Source organism: Dermacentor silvarum, chromosome 6, assembly GCF_013339745.2.
Source record: "Dermacentor silvarum isolate Dsil-2018 chromosome 6, BIME_Dsil_1.4, whole genome shotgun sequence".
Classification (NCBI taxonomy): Eukaryota; Metazoa; Arthropoda; class Arachnida; order Ixodida; family Ixodidae; genus Dermacentor; species Dermacentor silvarum.
In genome coordinates this window covers 147,014,384-147,028,700 of record NC_051159.1, presented here as the reverse complement: position 1 = coordinate 147,028,700, position 14,317 = coordinate 147,014,384, and the positions used below count along the sequence as shown (strand labels likewise).

The 14,317-nt window shown below is 44.5% G+C and overlaps 1 protein-coding gene across 7 annotated transcripts in view; it reads right to left on the bottom strand.

The window, feature by feature from the left end:
* Positions 1–10,969, bottom strand: part of LOC119456166 (glycoprotein antigen BM86-like) — a 114,602-nt gene extending 103,633 nt beyond the window's left edge. For 3 of the 7 annotated variants that reach the window (XM_049669579.1, XM_049669578.1, XM_037717791.2), the window contains exons 1-8: positions 10,798–10,968; positions 8,822–8,956; positions 6,973–7,086; positions 6,453–6,563; positions 5,717–5,824; positions 4,915–4,974; positions 4,568–4,699; positions 3,369–3,494 (exon numbers count right to left, since the gene is read on the bottom strand). In XM_049669579.1, coding sequence (XP_049525536.1) covers positions 3,369–3,494; positions 4,568–4,699; positions 4,915–4,974; positions 5,717–5,824; positions 6,453–6,563; positions 6,973–7,086; positions 8,822–8,956; positions 10,798–10,888 — 877 coding nt within the window. In that variant the 5' untranslated portion in view covers positions 10,889–10,968. Of the gene's footprint in view, positions 1–3,368; positions 3,495–4,567; positions 4,700–4,914; positions 4,975–5,716; positions 5,825–6,452; positions 6,564–6,972; positions 7,087–8,821; positions 8,957–10,797 lie in introns of all 7 variants that reach the window. The other 4 variants (XM_049669581.1, XM_049669580.1, XM_049669582.1 and 1 more) reach the window with 3 other exon arrangements.
* Between the last annotated feature and the right edge of the window lie 3,348 nt (positions 10,970–14,317).

The following is a 14,317-nucleotide window of genomic DNA, read 5'->3' as shown; positions in this document are numbered from 1 at the left end:
CGATCTCCTCCTCGTCATCCCAAGGCACCTCCGTTCGACCGTTCTAAAGGAACTTCACGACGCGCCCACCGCTGGATGTCTTGGCATGTCTCGAACTTACGACAGAGTACGCTGCTGATTCTTCTGGCCCGGTCTTGCACCCTCAGTGCGACGTTACGTCACTGCTTGTGAGCCATGTCAACGCCGCAAGAAACCATCCCTGTTTCCCACTGGTTACCTGCAGTAGAGTGTACTAGAATCTAGTACACTCTACCTGCAGCAACTTGAAATCCTGGTAGAATCATTCGGTCGTCTCGGCTTGGACCTCCTCGGCCCTTTTCCATTATGTGCGCCGGGGAACAAGTGGGTTGCTGTCGCTGCTGACCACGTGACTAGATACGTCATTACGCGTGCTCTCCCAATCAGCTGCGCGACTGATGTGGCAGATTTCCTGCTACACGACGTCATCTTGATGCATAGAATTCCACGTCAAGTGCTCACAGACCGAGGCCGTACCTTCTTGCCGAAGGTAATTGATTACATCACGCGCGTCTGCTCTATTCCAGATTGAGCTTACTAACTCATACCATCCAGAAACCAACGGCCTGACCGAGCCGGACGCTTACAGATATGCTGGCGAAATACGTTTCAGCCGATCACCGTAATTGGGACATCGCTCTACCTTACATTACCTTAGACTAATTCTTCTCGCCTTGACACTGCCGGCTATTCCCCGTTTCACCTCTTGTATGGCCGTGAACTCACGCTACCGGTAGAAACCTTGCTACCATCGATTACGACCTCGACAAGTGAATATGCCCGCGATGTCATCGCTCGTGCTGACCACGCTCGATGACTTGCACGCGCTCGCCTATCAGTGTCGCAAAAGAACCAGAAGCGCCTCTACGACCTCTGTCACCATGACGTGTACTTTTCGCCGGGCAACTTTTGTTTACCACGCCTTGGTTGCCTTCCCGTCAAGTAGGTCTTTGCGAGAGACGAACTCCTGTCTTGTTACAAAGGCCCATATCGCGTGGTTCGTCAAGCCACCGATGTCACCTACAAAATCCTTCCAGCCAGCTTGGCAACGTCCGCCGCTCCGACCACCAGTGAAATCGTCCACGTCGCTGCGCTCAAGCCCTACAACTGTCTGCTTTCTACAGATATCTAACGGCACCGGGATGGTGCTCTCGCGGCCGGGGGTTTTGTTGCGATGCAACAGACGCTCAGGAGACATGGCGCAAATGAAGAAGAAAAGGAGCATCTGGGTTTGGCATGAGCTGGTTTTTCTATCTTGGTCTCTGGCTGCACTGCTCTTGTCAATGCAGTGTAAATAGTCTCTTTTGTCTGTCTTTCCACGTGGAACCATATTAAGAAAACGAAGATACAAACAGCCAATATATACACTGACACTTTAAGTGTTGTAAGATTCTTAAGTTAGTTTCATAAAAGTAAAAATCCAGCACTAAATTATCTTTATTGACTCCTATTTACAACATACATGTCTAATCAGCATGTCACAAAATGCTAGGCTTCTGGGCACGGAGGCATCGAGGGCAGTGTGCTTGCTGACAAAACCGTTGCATCAAGAAAAGCCACTAACTCCTCTAAAGCTGTCCCTGCCATATATTTGAAAGCTTTCCTACGGAACACCCTTAGGAACTATTGACAAGGCTTATGCGACACTGCAATATCTAATAAGCTGCATGTCCCTAAAGCACAGTTAGGAAATCGGCCATCCATATCAAAAATACGAATAACCGAGATTTTCATCGGTCGACTTTTACAATAGGCCAAACGTATGGTACATACTCGTACCTGTTCAATGTTTATGAGATACCTATCTGTAGTAAATGTGGCTCGACGCTGACTGTCATCTACGTGTTGCTGGAATGTCGTGAACTAGAGGCCCACAGAAAAAAAAAGTTTTGCTTACCACACCTTCAACAAGTTATGCTACATCCAGCAATGTTCCTAGGCAATGACCCGCTCTTTGACGCTAAATTAGTCTTAGATGTTGGCGCACATGTTCTACACTCAAGCGATGCGTTGCACAGCCGCTTATTTAGATCACGTATTTCCCTGCCCTTGCGCCCAAGGACCCGGTTGAGGCATCAGTGCTGCTTGCATATTCCTAAATGTTTATCTTATGATCACTTCGCAGCAAATATTTTATGGTCATTTCACACCTCACTTGTCATTGCAATATCTTTAGTATATATATATATATATATATATATATATATATATATATATATATAATTTCATGCATTTATACCTCGACTGATTCTAGGCCTCTTTATGGCCGTGTTACATCGTTGTCTCCATGTACATGTACCATTGTTAACTCATTGCACCAGTGTGTTTGGCGCTCTTTGGCCAGAACTAACCCTTGTGCCATCAAAAGCCAATAATAAATCAATCAAATAAATCTCCAATTTATGCACACCCGCCGTGGTGGTGTCGTGGCTTCGGCGTTGCGCTGCTAAGCACGAAGGCGCAGTTTCAATCCCTAATCGTGGCGGCCGCATGTATAATGAAGGCTATTTGAAAAAAAAAAAACGAAAAAAAAAAAAACCACGCTCATGTATGGAGCATTGTGGGCACGTTAAAGAATCCCAGGTGGTAAGTCATTTCGGAGTCCTACACTACGGCGTGCCTCATAATCATATCGTAATTTGGGCACGTAAATCAGCAGAATTCAATTGCATTAAATTCAATTCATGCACCTGAATGAATGCAGCCCCACGAGTATTCGTGGAGTTGTCACCCTCGTTAGAACTGCCATGTGCCAACCAACCATAGCATGGTTGTTTGTGCCAGAGATAGCGACAAGCTTAACGCGTCTTTGCTAAGTGAAGACACAGAACATGAAAATCAGGATTTTTCTTGCCTAAGCGTCTCGTTTAGATTTATGAGCCCAGATTCAGCATGTCACGAAATTGTGAAAACAGCTAAAACAGGTTAAAAGGCTCACTGGTAATTGATATCGCACTTATGTGGTGAATCCTACCTACTTACGCAGTTTCGTGGCGTTAAGTATTGTTATAAATGGTCGCTTACGAGGGACACAGAATATATAAACTTAAGCGAAGTAGAGGTAAAGAAATTGCGGCTTCTATAGGCTACATTCACATTGGAGGAGCGTAGGTAAATAATTAATATTCCAAGGGTGCGTAGAGCTCACGAAAATGATTATAAGTTTCGAAGAGAGAACATTATAAGGTGCGTAATGAGCACTTTGGCCTTCTTTTAACACAGCAATAAGCAGCCGTATCAACGAAGCCCAGTCTCAGAACTTGTCAGCGTTAGTCCGATAACCTAATTCCAATTAGGTACCCACCCGTGCTGTAGGATTTGGCAAGAACATATTCTTAGTGCAAGCTTACCTGTGCATACTCCGTCATGTTCACGTTCATGGACTCCACAAGAGCAACGTACATTATCGTTGAATTGGATATGGCACTCCTGATCTGCTCTGCACGTTTTCTTTTGCTCATCCGTGCACTCACGCACTGTGGAAAATTTCGAGCAGAAATGAAGGCGAGCGGAACCACAGGTTTTTCTCGCAGATATAACCCATTACACAATATGACATGCATCAAGAACACAAGTGTGTGTCTGTTGATATTAGGCATAATTCAGAACTCTGAACAGGATAAAATAGTCACAAAAAATAATTGATCATCAATGGCCCAGTATGGGAAGCCTTAGCTTGGAGCCAATGTTGCGACAAAGTAGACATGCATGTCTGAGCGCGAAGGTGCCATTTGATACTAATTAATGGCACGTAACGACCCCCCGGGTAAGCCAATAAGAAATTGAGTCACAATGCAGGCACTATGTCACCGAGCTTTGATGAACTTATGTGCCCCAGAGCTGTTGAGCTTACTTAAACTTTGGTCATTAACCTCATAGCATACCGGAAGTAATTAATGTAGTAATAATTAATATACGTGTATTCACCGTTTCCCTTCGATTTTTAAATAGTTGGTCACTTAACGGATAAACCACAAACAGTACTACCAGCACACACTTGGAAAAATTTTACAAGGAGTATTAATCTAGCGGCAATAAGTGGACTGAGTGTTAAGTGGCGTTGGCTGCGGGAAGGCTTAATCTGGATTCGCCACAACGGCTGCTCCGATAATGCGAATGCAGAATCCGGATATTAAAACCCCTCAGTCATCTAGAATCTTTTCTACAGGCACTGCGCTTGGCAGCTGAACACGATGGCTTAAGAAGCATGCCGAGCAACGGATTTTGGTTTGCCCTTTTTAAGCATCCTGGTAACCAAAAGTACAGTAGCCCAAGCGCAAGTGAACCACACTTTCTTGTGTCGGGAAATTGATAGCAATGATTTCCTAATCCTATACATTTGCTGTAGTGTACACTGCACACTTGTATTTCGCTTGCAAGTAAAAAAAAAAAAACGAAAGGAAAGAAAGAAAAGCGGACGCATAGGCGCCTTATATATATATACACGGGACAATTGAGACTATTACATTCTAGAGATCACCACTTTGCATATGACATATAAACTAGAACTGCACTAATTATTCGCTGGGAAATCAGCATAAGTACTTACCTTTGCATGTGACTCCGTCTTCTGCCACTACATAACCTTGCGGGCATTTACATTCAAACGGTCTCTTGCCATTAGGAGTACTTTTGCACCCATGACGACATAAGATGTCGGCGTCTCTTGTAGAGCAAGCGTCTGTTTAATAGCCGGAAAAGAGCAATACTGATATTGTAAAGACAGTTTATGGCACATGGCATAACGCATGAAAACACACTCCTAAAACATGAAGCACCTTATGCTTAAGAGCTAGTCATTTTTTAAATTAGCGGATGCACTCTTAGGCTATAGTCAATACATTACTCCACATAAATGTTTTTCGGCTAAGAATAAGAACGCGTCGCAATAAGTACCTTGACATTTTTTCTCCTTTGTCATGATGCTTCCAGGTGAACAATATTGTGCATCTGGCTCTGAAAGGTACAGACGATTGAAGAAAACTCTTTCATAAAGTATCAGTAAGGGAGAGAGAGGAAAAAAACAGGAAGACGACGAGCAGCAACACACGAGGTTATCAATACGGCAGGAAGTGCTAGTGAAAGCAGTAACAAAACGTATTTTAAATCCCTGGTAGACAATATTGCGTAAACACGTAATAACAGAGAAATAGTTGGCGGTTTAGTAAGGTAACAAGGAAATTAACATGGATGCTGGGCCCATGTTTAAACAGCATTGATGACGTCCGTTTGCACAAAAGGAGCTTGCAATTGGTAACGCAGGCGCTGACCAATTGTGATAACTGATATACATATAATTGGCGAATGGCGCCATCCAAGGACAAGCGGTTGCTACGAACAATTTTTCTTTCGGTATTGCGCAAGACCTTCGCTCGATTTATTTCTGCGAAGTAGAATAAAAAAAGTAATACACTAGACTTGAAGATAAGCCCGAATCATGTCTAGGACAGCACGGGTTACTCCAGCAGTCACCCCGTCATCACGTGATAGTAGATACATTACTTTTGCATTGCTCAGTATTATGAATTGCCGCGCGCGGGTATTGCTACATCACATGATCATGGTTGCAATTAATAGCTTTAGCGTGGTACCGGCTAATAATTCAGCTGAAGTGATTAAGAAAGAGAGGCAATGTTTTTTTCGCATATCCATGAATTACTGCCCCCTGCTAAAGTGTAAGTGTTGAAGGTTGCTATACTTTCGCAGTTGGGTTGGCTCCACCCTTGGCAGCAGCGATTGTCCTTTTCCAGAAGTCCCGCCTTGCAAAGTTCAGAGCATGTTTTGGAGGGGTTGAGGCAAGTTGTCACTGAAACACGATGAGGATTCGCATAAGAACGGTATAAAATGTGATGATTAATATACGTGTCCCCTAAATGAGACATCGATGTTTCATTCATTCATTCATTCACACACACATGAAACATCTGCCTCAACAGTTTCAGAAAGCGTACGACTGCATCCACGAAACCGTCGCCTACTGACTGGAGCGATCTTTTAGTGCCTTCAGCAAAACTGATACCAAAATTTTGAGCTTGAATTACGCATCGCCTGTTAAGTTGTATGCGTTTCGTAGTAAGCTGGCGAAATTTCGGAGCACTTGGGGTGACAGAAAATTTGAAAATTTTAATGTTTTCATATCGCAGCTAAACCGCACAGAAATCTGGCAACAATGACGGGTGACGAAATGAATTACGTCCTGCACCGTGGTTCTGCGTGGCCAATTAGCGCGTTGCACACGTGGTTACGTTTTCGAAAGTGCGTTTCGGCGGTCAGCTCCAGATAGTTTCTGTCGGCGTTTTATGGTGTGTACTGTTTTCCTCGCACAGGTCAAAAAGATTGCGCGCACAATGCAACGGGGCGACGCCCTTGATTCAACCGCGCTTTTTCTTCCGACGGGCGCGCATTGTTTTTCCATGAAATATAAATACACTTACCTATACAACGCGAGCCATTTTTTACAGCTTCGCTATCGCAGACACACTCGGGAGCCCCTTGGATGATCTCTACTTTACCATTTTTGCATCTTTCTGCAAACTCAGGTGCAACTGCAAGAACGGCAATTCAGTAAGGCTATTACTGGTTTACAATATGCCCATTGATGCAGCTTTCAAGTTTTAAAAAGTTGTTGCGCCACTCTGACATCGAAATTTTGCTTCCTGTAAAGAGTTTTCGGGAAAGGTTTGTTGAAGAACAAATATTAAAGCTGCTGTCTTAAGAAAGTAAAGTTGTTATTTTAATTAAAGTTGTTATCACTGACTGAATTCAGAGGAAGCTAACGAGGTTGCAGCATTACTTAGCTGCTGCACATCCTTAGCCGTTATTAAGGCCGTGATGGTGAGAATGTCTTTTTTTTTATAGAAATGGGCAAGGCCCTGTCTGGGACGCTAACAGCTGCAGTGCTCGGTGTCAACACTTTGTTTTCGTTTAGCGTCATTAAGTTTCTTGTAAGCTTACCTTCGCAATCTGGAGTGAGCCATGCCGCTAGTTCACACGCACACCGAGGCTGTCCATTTTCATCGAGCTGACACCATCCCATCGCGCAAACCTTTGTGTCGCACGAATTTTTGTCTGGAATAGAATGAAAAGAGCCTCCGTGAGTGTCTCTTGCACTTAACTGCAGTGCTTTCTTTTTATATTCGTTGTCAACGAACCTTGCGGTAAAGTTCAATGTGCTAACAATTTTCAGGCATAGATGCACAGAAGTTTCAACTCTGAAAGATACACCTATCTAGTTAAAGAAGTAAATTCTGGGGTTCTACATGCCGAAATCATGACACGATTATGAGGCACAACGTAGTCGGGGACCACCTGGGGTTCTTTAACGTGCACCGAACTCAGTGCACGGTACACGGGTGTCCTTTTTCATTTCGGCCTCATCTAAATACGACCACTACTGACGGGATTTGATCCCGCACCCTAGGGCTTAGCAGCGCAACGCCAAAGACAGTAATTAATAAGCCACCATAGCGGGTCATCACTTTCACGCCTCTGTTAGTGAAACATATAAGGAAAAATTGCAACCCACCGAGTTCAGCATGAAGTAAAAAAGGAAACTCATGCGGGGTTCTCGAAAAAGCTTCTCCGTTGGAAAGGAAATGCACGTAAAACTCCAGAAATGCAGCCTGCTCGAGGGATTGAACCCGAGACCAACGGCTTTCCGGGGCTATCGCTCTACCGTCGGAGCCAATCATGAGGCTAGCAAATTGAAGAGCGAGACCTTATCAATCGACATTTCGAAGCACAAAGAAAAAAAAATAGGGTGACTAGCAGCGAGACGACCCCGAAGAGGCGTTTGTCTTAGTTTCCATCCAAAGAACAGGATAAAATTTCCTTCATCTGCGAAGCTCTTATCCTCTTGAACCTGTTCGGGTCCCCTTTGTATACCTTCATGATGGTTTCAGGTGGATGAATATTTTATTTCTTTATTTATTTTACCCTCAAGCGCACAGAGCTTTACAGAGGGGAGTGGGGTACATAAATAGTAAACAAAATACAAAATTTATTAATATGTACTATTCTAATAACATCTACAATACACAGGACGAGACAATGTTAGGCTAATACAACAAAAGTAGGAATGAAGATACAATGCGAAGAACCGCGTTAAGAAAAAAAAAACACTTCATGGTCCGAAATGGAAACGATATCTGAGGGAAGGTGGTTCCAGTCACTGGACGTGGGTGGGACGAAAGAATAAGAAGTGTTAGTGCGGCAAGTAGTAACGTGTACCTTATGGTGGTGATCTAAGTGGACTGAACGATAAAATGGGGTCGTAACGAACTGGTTTTCAGAACTGGATTGTGGTATATCTTATGGAAAAGTGTTCTCACTTTCCACTATGTGTTCTCATATTCTCACTTTCATGAAGTAAGCAGTCCTAAAACGCTAACGCTATGGTTTGACCATGATAGAATTGGAAATTGATAACTGGAATATGGGGGGGGGGGGGGATCACAATACAGCGTATTGTGTGTGTGTGTGTGGGGGGGGGGGGGGGGAGGCGCGCGTGCGTGCGTGCGTGTGATTCTACCCACTGTTCAAGCAGGCATGAACGTAAAAATTAAACTTTACGGTCCCTATTTTCCTCTCTTGTTTTCACCGCCAGGACTATAGCTATTTATTATAGTATTGATGAAGAGATTGAATGCAGACTATTTTTGGTTCAGAAAAGCGTCTGAAAACGTCATCAGACCGTGCTACGTCAGTGTGCTCTTTAAGCAACGATTCACTTCATTGATTAAGCAGCATTAGCGTTTTGTGTACAAACATAACACTGACGACAAAACTATGTAGTAGTACTCACCATGACATTTCTTCTCCACGGCGTCAAAGTACTGTTCACCAGATTCACACCTGCATAAAAGCGTGTCGTTGGACCCAGGTGGAACTTCGCAGGGTATGTTTCCGCAGGCCTTTTTTCCGTACATCTTGCAAAGCTCTGTTGAAGGAATTGCATGTTGGCCAATACTACTGTATGAAAGAGCTATTCGTGTCACGCATATCATAAAGGGGTTTTATGGGAGTCCACAACAATCACCTATAGCGCTGCGCGAGCGAAATATTGGATTCCAGGAAGAACAGACCTAATACGAAGTAACATTGCATACGAATGAAGGTGGGCTGGATGCTCCATTAAGTATCAATAATGGGTGTCGTCAGGTATAAGTTCCTGAATGAGAAAACTGACACATGGCATTTACAAACCGCTTAATGTTGACCATATTATGCACAACCTTTTCGAAACAGTACCTCTAAAAGTTGTGAAAGCGTCCTTGTCACCTGTCCGTCAAATATGATGAGGAGGAACTTAAGAATATTCATTTATGGATATGCGGAGCTGACCGTTATATTCCTTCCTGTTATTGCGTGCGTAGGAAGCGCTTCAACAAAGTCTCGGAATTCGTCGTACAACACAAACGCCGCGAAAGCTCTTCCTGCCCAATGAACCACAGCGCACGCGCGTACGTCATCCTGATCAATTAACAAGTAAGCACAATTTGACTCAAACAAAGGAGAAAACTCGCTAGCGTACTTTCCATTCGCTTAGGACACCCCTATCCTGTCCTTTTACTTTGAGGTTAGACAATTGCCTCTTAAACACATGGTTAAGTACGTCATAAATTACAGATAATATTATTGTTTTACATCACGGAAAAGGATGGTTTTAGCTACGGGAGGATGTAGGCTTGCAGATTTGTAGATGCTTGCCGGCAATTGCTTCGCCCGAGCGTCTCCTGTTTAAGTGCCACGGTAAATCTGCCACTGAGTTAATCGCAGCATAAGCAAATCTAAAGTTACCACGACAAGGATTGCTACAGTTTCATTAATTTACCCTGCTCCCTTTGGGAATAACTACTGCATGAAATGATTGCTGATGCTTTACACTATACTTTATAACCATCACCCACGCCCCCTCTCCCCACCTAGTCAACTAATAGATCGTAATCTTTAAGAAACTTCAGGAGGACCTCTTTCGAGAAAATCCAGTGTCCTTGTGGGAAGATTAAGTCCTCCATGGCAGCGCACTGAGCCACTCAGTGTTCCTTTCCGTCAAGGATATCCTCGTGCTCTTACATTAATACTGGGCATTCTAACAATTTATCAACTGCAGTGAAATGCAATGTAATAGTAACAGTCAACTTCATATCTGCTAATACCAACTGCCGACGTATTTGCCGACTCGACGAGCAAATATGGCGCCACTGTACTTGTTTATTGTCACATTAATCACGGGAACTGTGCGAGATACTCTCTAAATTGCTTAGCTCTGTCCACGCACTACAGCTCTATGCTGGGCCATTAAACGCAATTTCGGTGACTGTTTCGTCGTCTTCATACAGTAACTGGGAACAATGAAAGGAAGCGCGTTTGTAGGAAGTGCAGTTACTAAAGATGCGAACATGCGCGTTCCTTGGGATGTGAGCAAGCTTGCGTGATTAAGCGATGTGCCAGAAGGTCTCCGCTATGTGGAAGCAACGCTGCGATTCGCAAGCTCAAGATAAACCCGTGAAGCCCTTATTTGGAAAATGAGGCCTTAGAGACGGCGTTATGGAAATAACCCAAAGAAATGGTCCTGTTATCGCGCTGGCGGTTCTGTTACTTAATAGAACGCTTCAGTACACCATACTGTTATCGCTTCAGGGGTGTGTTAGCTGCGCCAGCGCTAAAAACCTTTTTCGCGCCACCCCTGCACAGATGGGACTCTAGGCCGCTGGTAACGCTAGCGGTGATACGATAACGGGTACGCAAAAACGTTGCAGTAAACATTCTAAAGCTTACCGTGAACTTCAGCGGAGTCATCGCCACCGCTGGAGATCGCCTTCCCGATCACCAGGGATAAAATCGCAAGCACCGTCGTGAGCACGCGCATAGCTGCTTCGCCGAAATGCGTTCGTCGAGGTGTCTGAGAGCAGCGTTCGCGGGGTGCATTCTTCCGCTTGCACGTATGGAGCCCGCGCGATAAAGGCACATATCGGTGTTGGCCGACGGTGCGTTATCACTCTATTTACTTTTGTTATTTCTGCCGCGTACGACGCCGGTGAAGACGGGCCAGCTCTCGATCGATATAGCGTGCCCTGCTTTTCCGCGGGACATTGCACGGCTTCTGTGAAACAATCGGGGTGTGTATGCAGAAGATACGTAAAGGTCATGCTTCGTGGGAAGCCCTTTGCTCACACCTCAGTTGCTTTCTTAAGGTCCCAACCTGATGCCCCTCCCGTTTTCATCTAGACGGATGACTGGAATTCAAGAACAGAGGTGCCGCATAAATATAACTTTGAAATGAGAGTTCTTGCCGGCAAAAGGAAACGCAAAGCCTGTGCTGCACTTTTCAAGGTTCTGACGTAACTTTAGATAAATATTATCTCCCGATGATTATGTCGCCATAACCTCATTTCATTATTCCTTGTAAATGCTATGCTTAACATTTCATGCTGCGCATAGCGCACCTGCGACTGTGCGATTTCCAATGACATTTTAACGGACTCGACTTCCAAGAAATTGCATGCTCCTGCACTAGCGCCTTTTCCCGCACGCATGACTGCATGCTTTATAGGGTAAAACAGGAGGACATTTGTAAAATAAACCCGTTTCTCGTTTCCTTCAACATTCCAAGCTCACCTGCTCACCCACAAGCAAATGTCGGCGATAGAGACCGGCGGCGGCATGGGTCCGCTTAACTAGATTAGTCCGACGCCCCGGTATAGCGCAGGACCGCTACACGATTTTAGGCACACCGGTGGCGTAGGCTAACGACCCTTTTGTAACGCCTGTGTCCGAACCATGAACCCCAGAACCGGACAGGCCAGCCTGAGCTCTGTAAGGATACACTGCGAAGCTGATGTCGAGAAGAGCAAACGTTTAGATTATCGCAGCCATATATAGTGAACGAACACAGACAGGCGGCAATGACAAAGGTCACTTAAGGCGGGAATGTGATAAGCGGTTGTAGCTCCGCAATCCCATTGCAGTCTTGAAGCTTGAGGCGCTCCCCAATTGTTCCAGATCCGCTTACAGCGATTGTTCTGGTATTGCGTGCGTTCCATGAAATAATTTCCTGCCTCCTAATCGTAAAATAGGTTCGAGCGGTGATTGCGAGCTCTCGGTCATGTTCTCAGGTAATCCCGTCTGTACCTTAGCATTTAGACTTTGTTCCAGCTATTCGTGAGAGAAGAAAAAAGGACATCTTTAAAGGAACAGTAAAGAGAATCATTAGGTTCTATTAGTAAGTTCAGCTTATATAATAAAAAAAAAGCCTACTATTTTTTTCAGCGGAGGCTTGCCAAGCAATGAAACGATACAAACACGAAAGACCGGTTTCGATGCCAGATTGAAATTCTCGCACCCGCCCACTGTGACGTCAGGGACAGTGCAAGCGTCTACTGGGGCTTGGTTAATTGTTTTTCGGAGATAAAGGTCCACGTTGCATTCTAAAGGAGCCATATAGACTTCTCGTAGCAAACTTCTGACAATTTTCGGCGCCAAAACAGTGCAAATACGAGACAATGCGTTGATATCCGTGACTTCACACTAACGCTCTGGCACGTCAAATGCTTGGCACGAAATTCAAAAATTGAAAGTTCGACCTTGATTTTGTTCTATAATGTTTGACAGGTTTCTGCCAAATTAATTATGACCAGGCTTCAAAGTTTTGGGCCTCACTTGCTAAACAAATAATAATGGAAAGAAAACCGGGAAGGTCCACCGAAGTTTTTTACTGAATTCAGTTATAACCGATAAGTGTTAGTGAAGGCAAATTTACCAGAGAGCTTAAACAGCCATCGGCTCAAAGCGTTGAGCTTAAATGCGCTTCACGGTAACGAAAAGCAAGCAGCAAGCAGCCTGGCAGGTCACACTTCAGCGTGCTGCCCAAGCAATCGTCATGTTATTTACGTCTGTTTTGCCGGCTGCTGTGATGAAAATAAGATCCGGAACTATGGTGGCGCGTACAGTGGGCATGCGCGCGAGCCCTGGCCCAGGGGCCCGTGTGCTTCCAGTCTTTTCATTAGCTTCACTGCGGTGGATGAACTGGGCAAGTTTACCTACGGTAACACGGGGTCATCCATCTAAACGTTATTTTCTGTATCGTTCATTGGAACTTTGTCCATGTACGAATAAAGCATTATTACTTTTTTGTTCAAATATCAAACGCACTCTTAAAATTCCTGCATAGTCTAATCGCCGTATGGCGTCCCATTCTTGCTAGTTTATCTTTCTGCAACATACAGCACCTTGCGAGCACCAATCAGCGGACCGGGAGAGCTCACCGTCTCCGCACGAGTGAAAGACTTGAGACGAAGAACCCCCTTATGTGTATTTACTATGTTTATATGCACTTCCAAAGCAAACGCCCTTGTTGGAAGAGCGTTCGAGCGGCTGCTAGTACAAAGTGACAACAGAAGCTTCGAAGCACGACAGGTGGTTGCCTAGAGCAGAGGGAAAATGGAACGTGTGGTATCACTTCTGGTTGCAAGTAGTGGGCATTAAGAAATGTACTGATAAAGGTTATGCTAAGCAGCCATACGGTATATTTCGTACGTTAAAGCTTGCTACACAGGTTTACGGAACCATTCATAGCATATTCTTCCGTTATCCTTACGATTATGAGTCGAAATATGGGGATATTTGGAATTTAAGATGCCAATGGCAATATTATTTCACACCAAATTCCTACTTGATTAATCTCTTATAATCCCTTGGTCAGAATGTTTCCAGGATTGCTTTTTCATTTATTTTTCTATGATATTCAGACTTAAACGGTTGTCTTGAGTCATGTTTAAGTGCCGCGGTACATCCGCTCCTGAGTTAATCACAGCATAAGCAGATCTATAGTCACCAAGAGGAATAATGCTACAGTTTCGTTAATTTACCCGGCTCCCTTTGAGAATAACTACTGCTTGAAATGATTGCTGATGCCCTACACTACTTTCTAACCCCCCCCCCCTTCCCCCACCCTAAGAACCTAATACATGGGAATCTTCAAGAAACTTCAGGAGGAGACTATAGTACCTATTTCTTGAAAATCCGGTGTCTTTGTGGGAAGATAAGTCCTCCATAGTAGCGCGCTGAGCCACCCAGTGTTTCCGTCCGTCAAGGACAGCCTCGTCTCTTCCACTAATTCTGGGCATTCTAACAAGTTATTCAGTGCAGTGAAATGTAATCTAGGAGTAACCGTCAATTTCATGTCTGCTACTACGAACTGCCGACCTATTTGTTGACACGACGCGCAAATATTGCACCACTGTACTTGTTTATTGTCACATTAATCGCGGCAACTGTGCGAGATACTCTCTAAATTGCT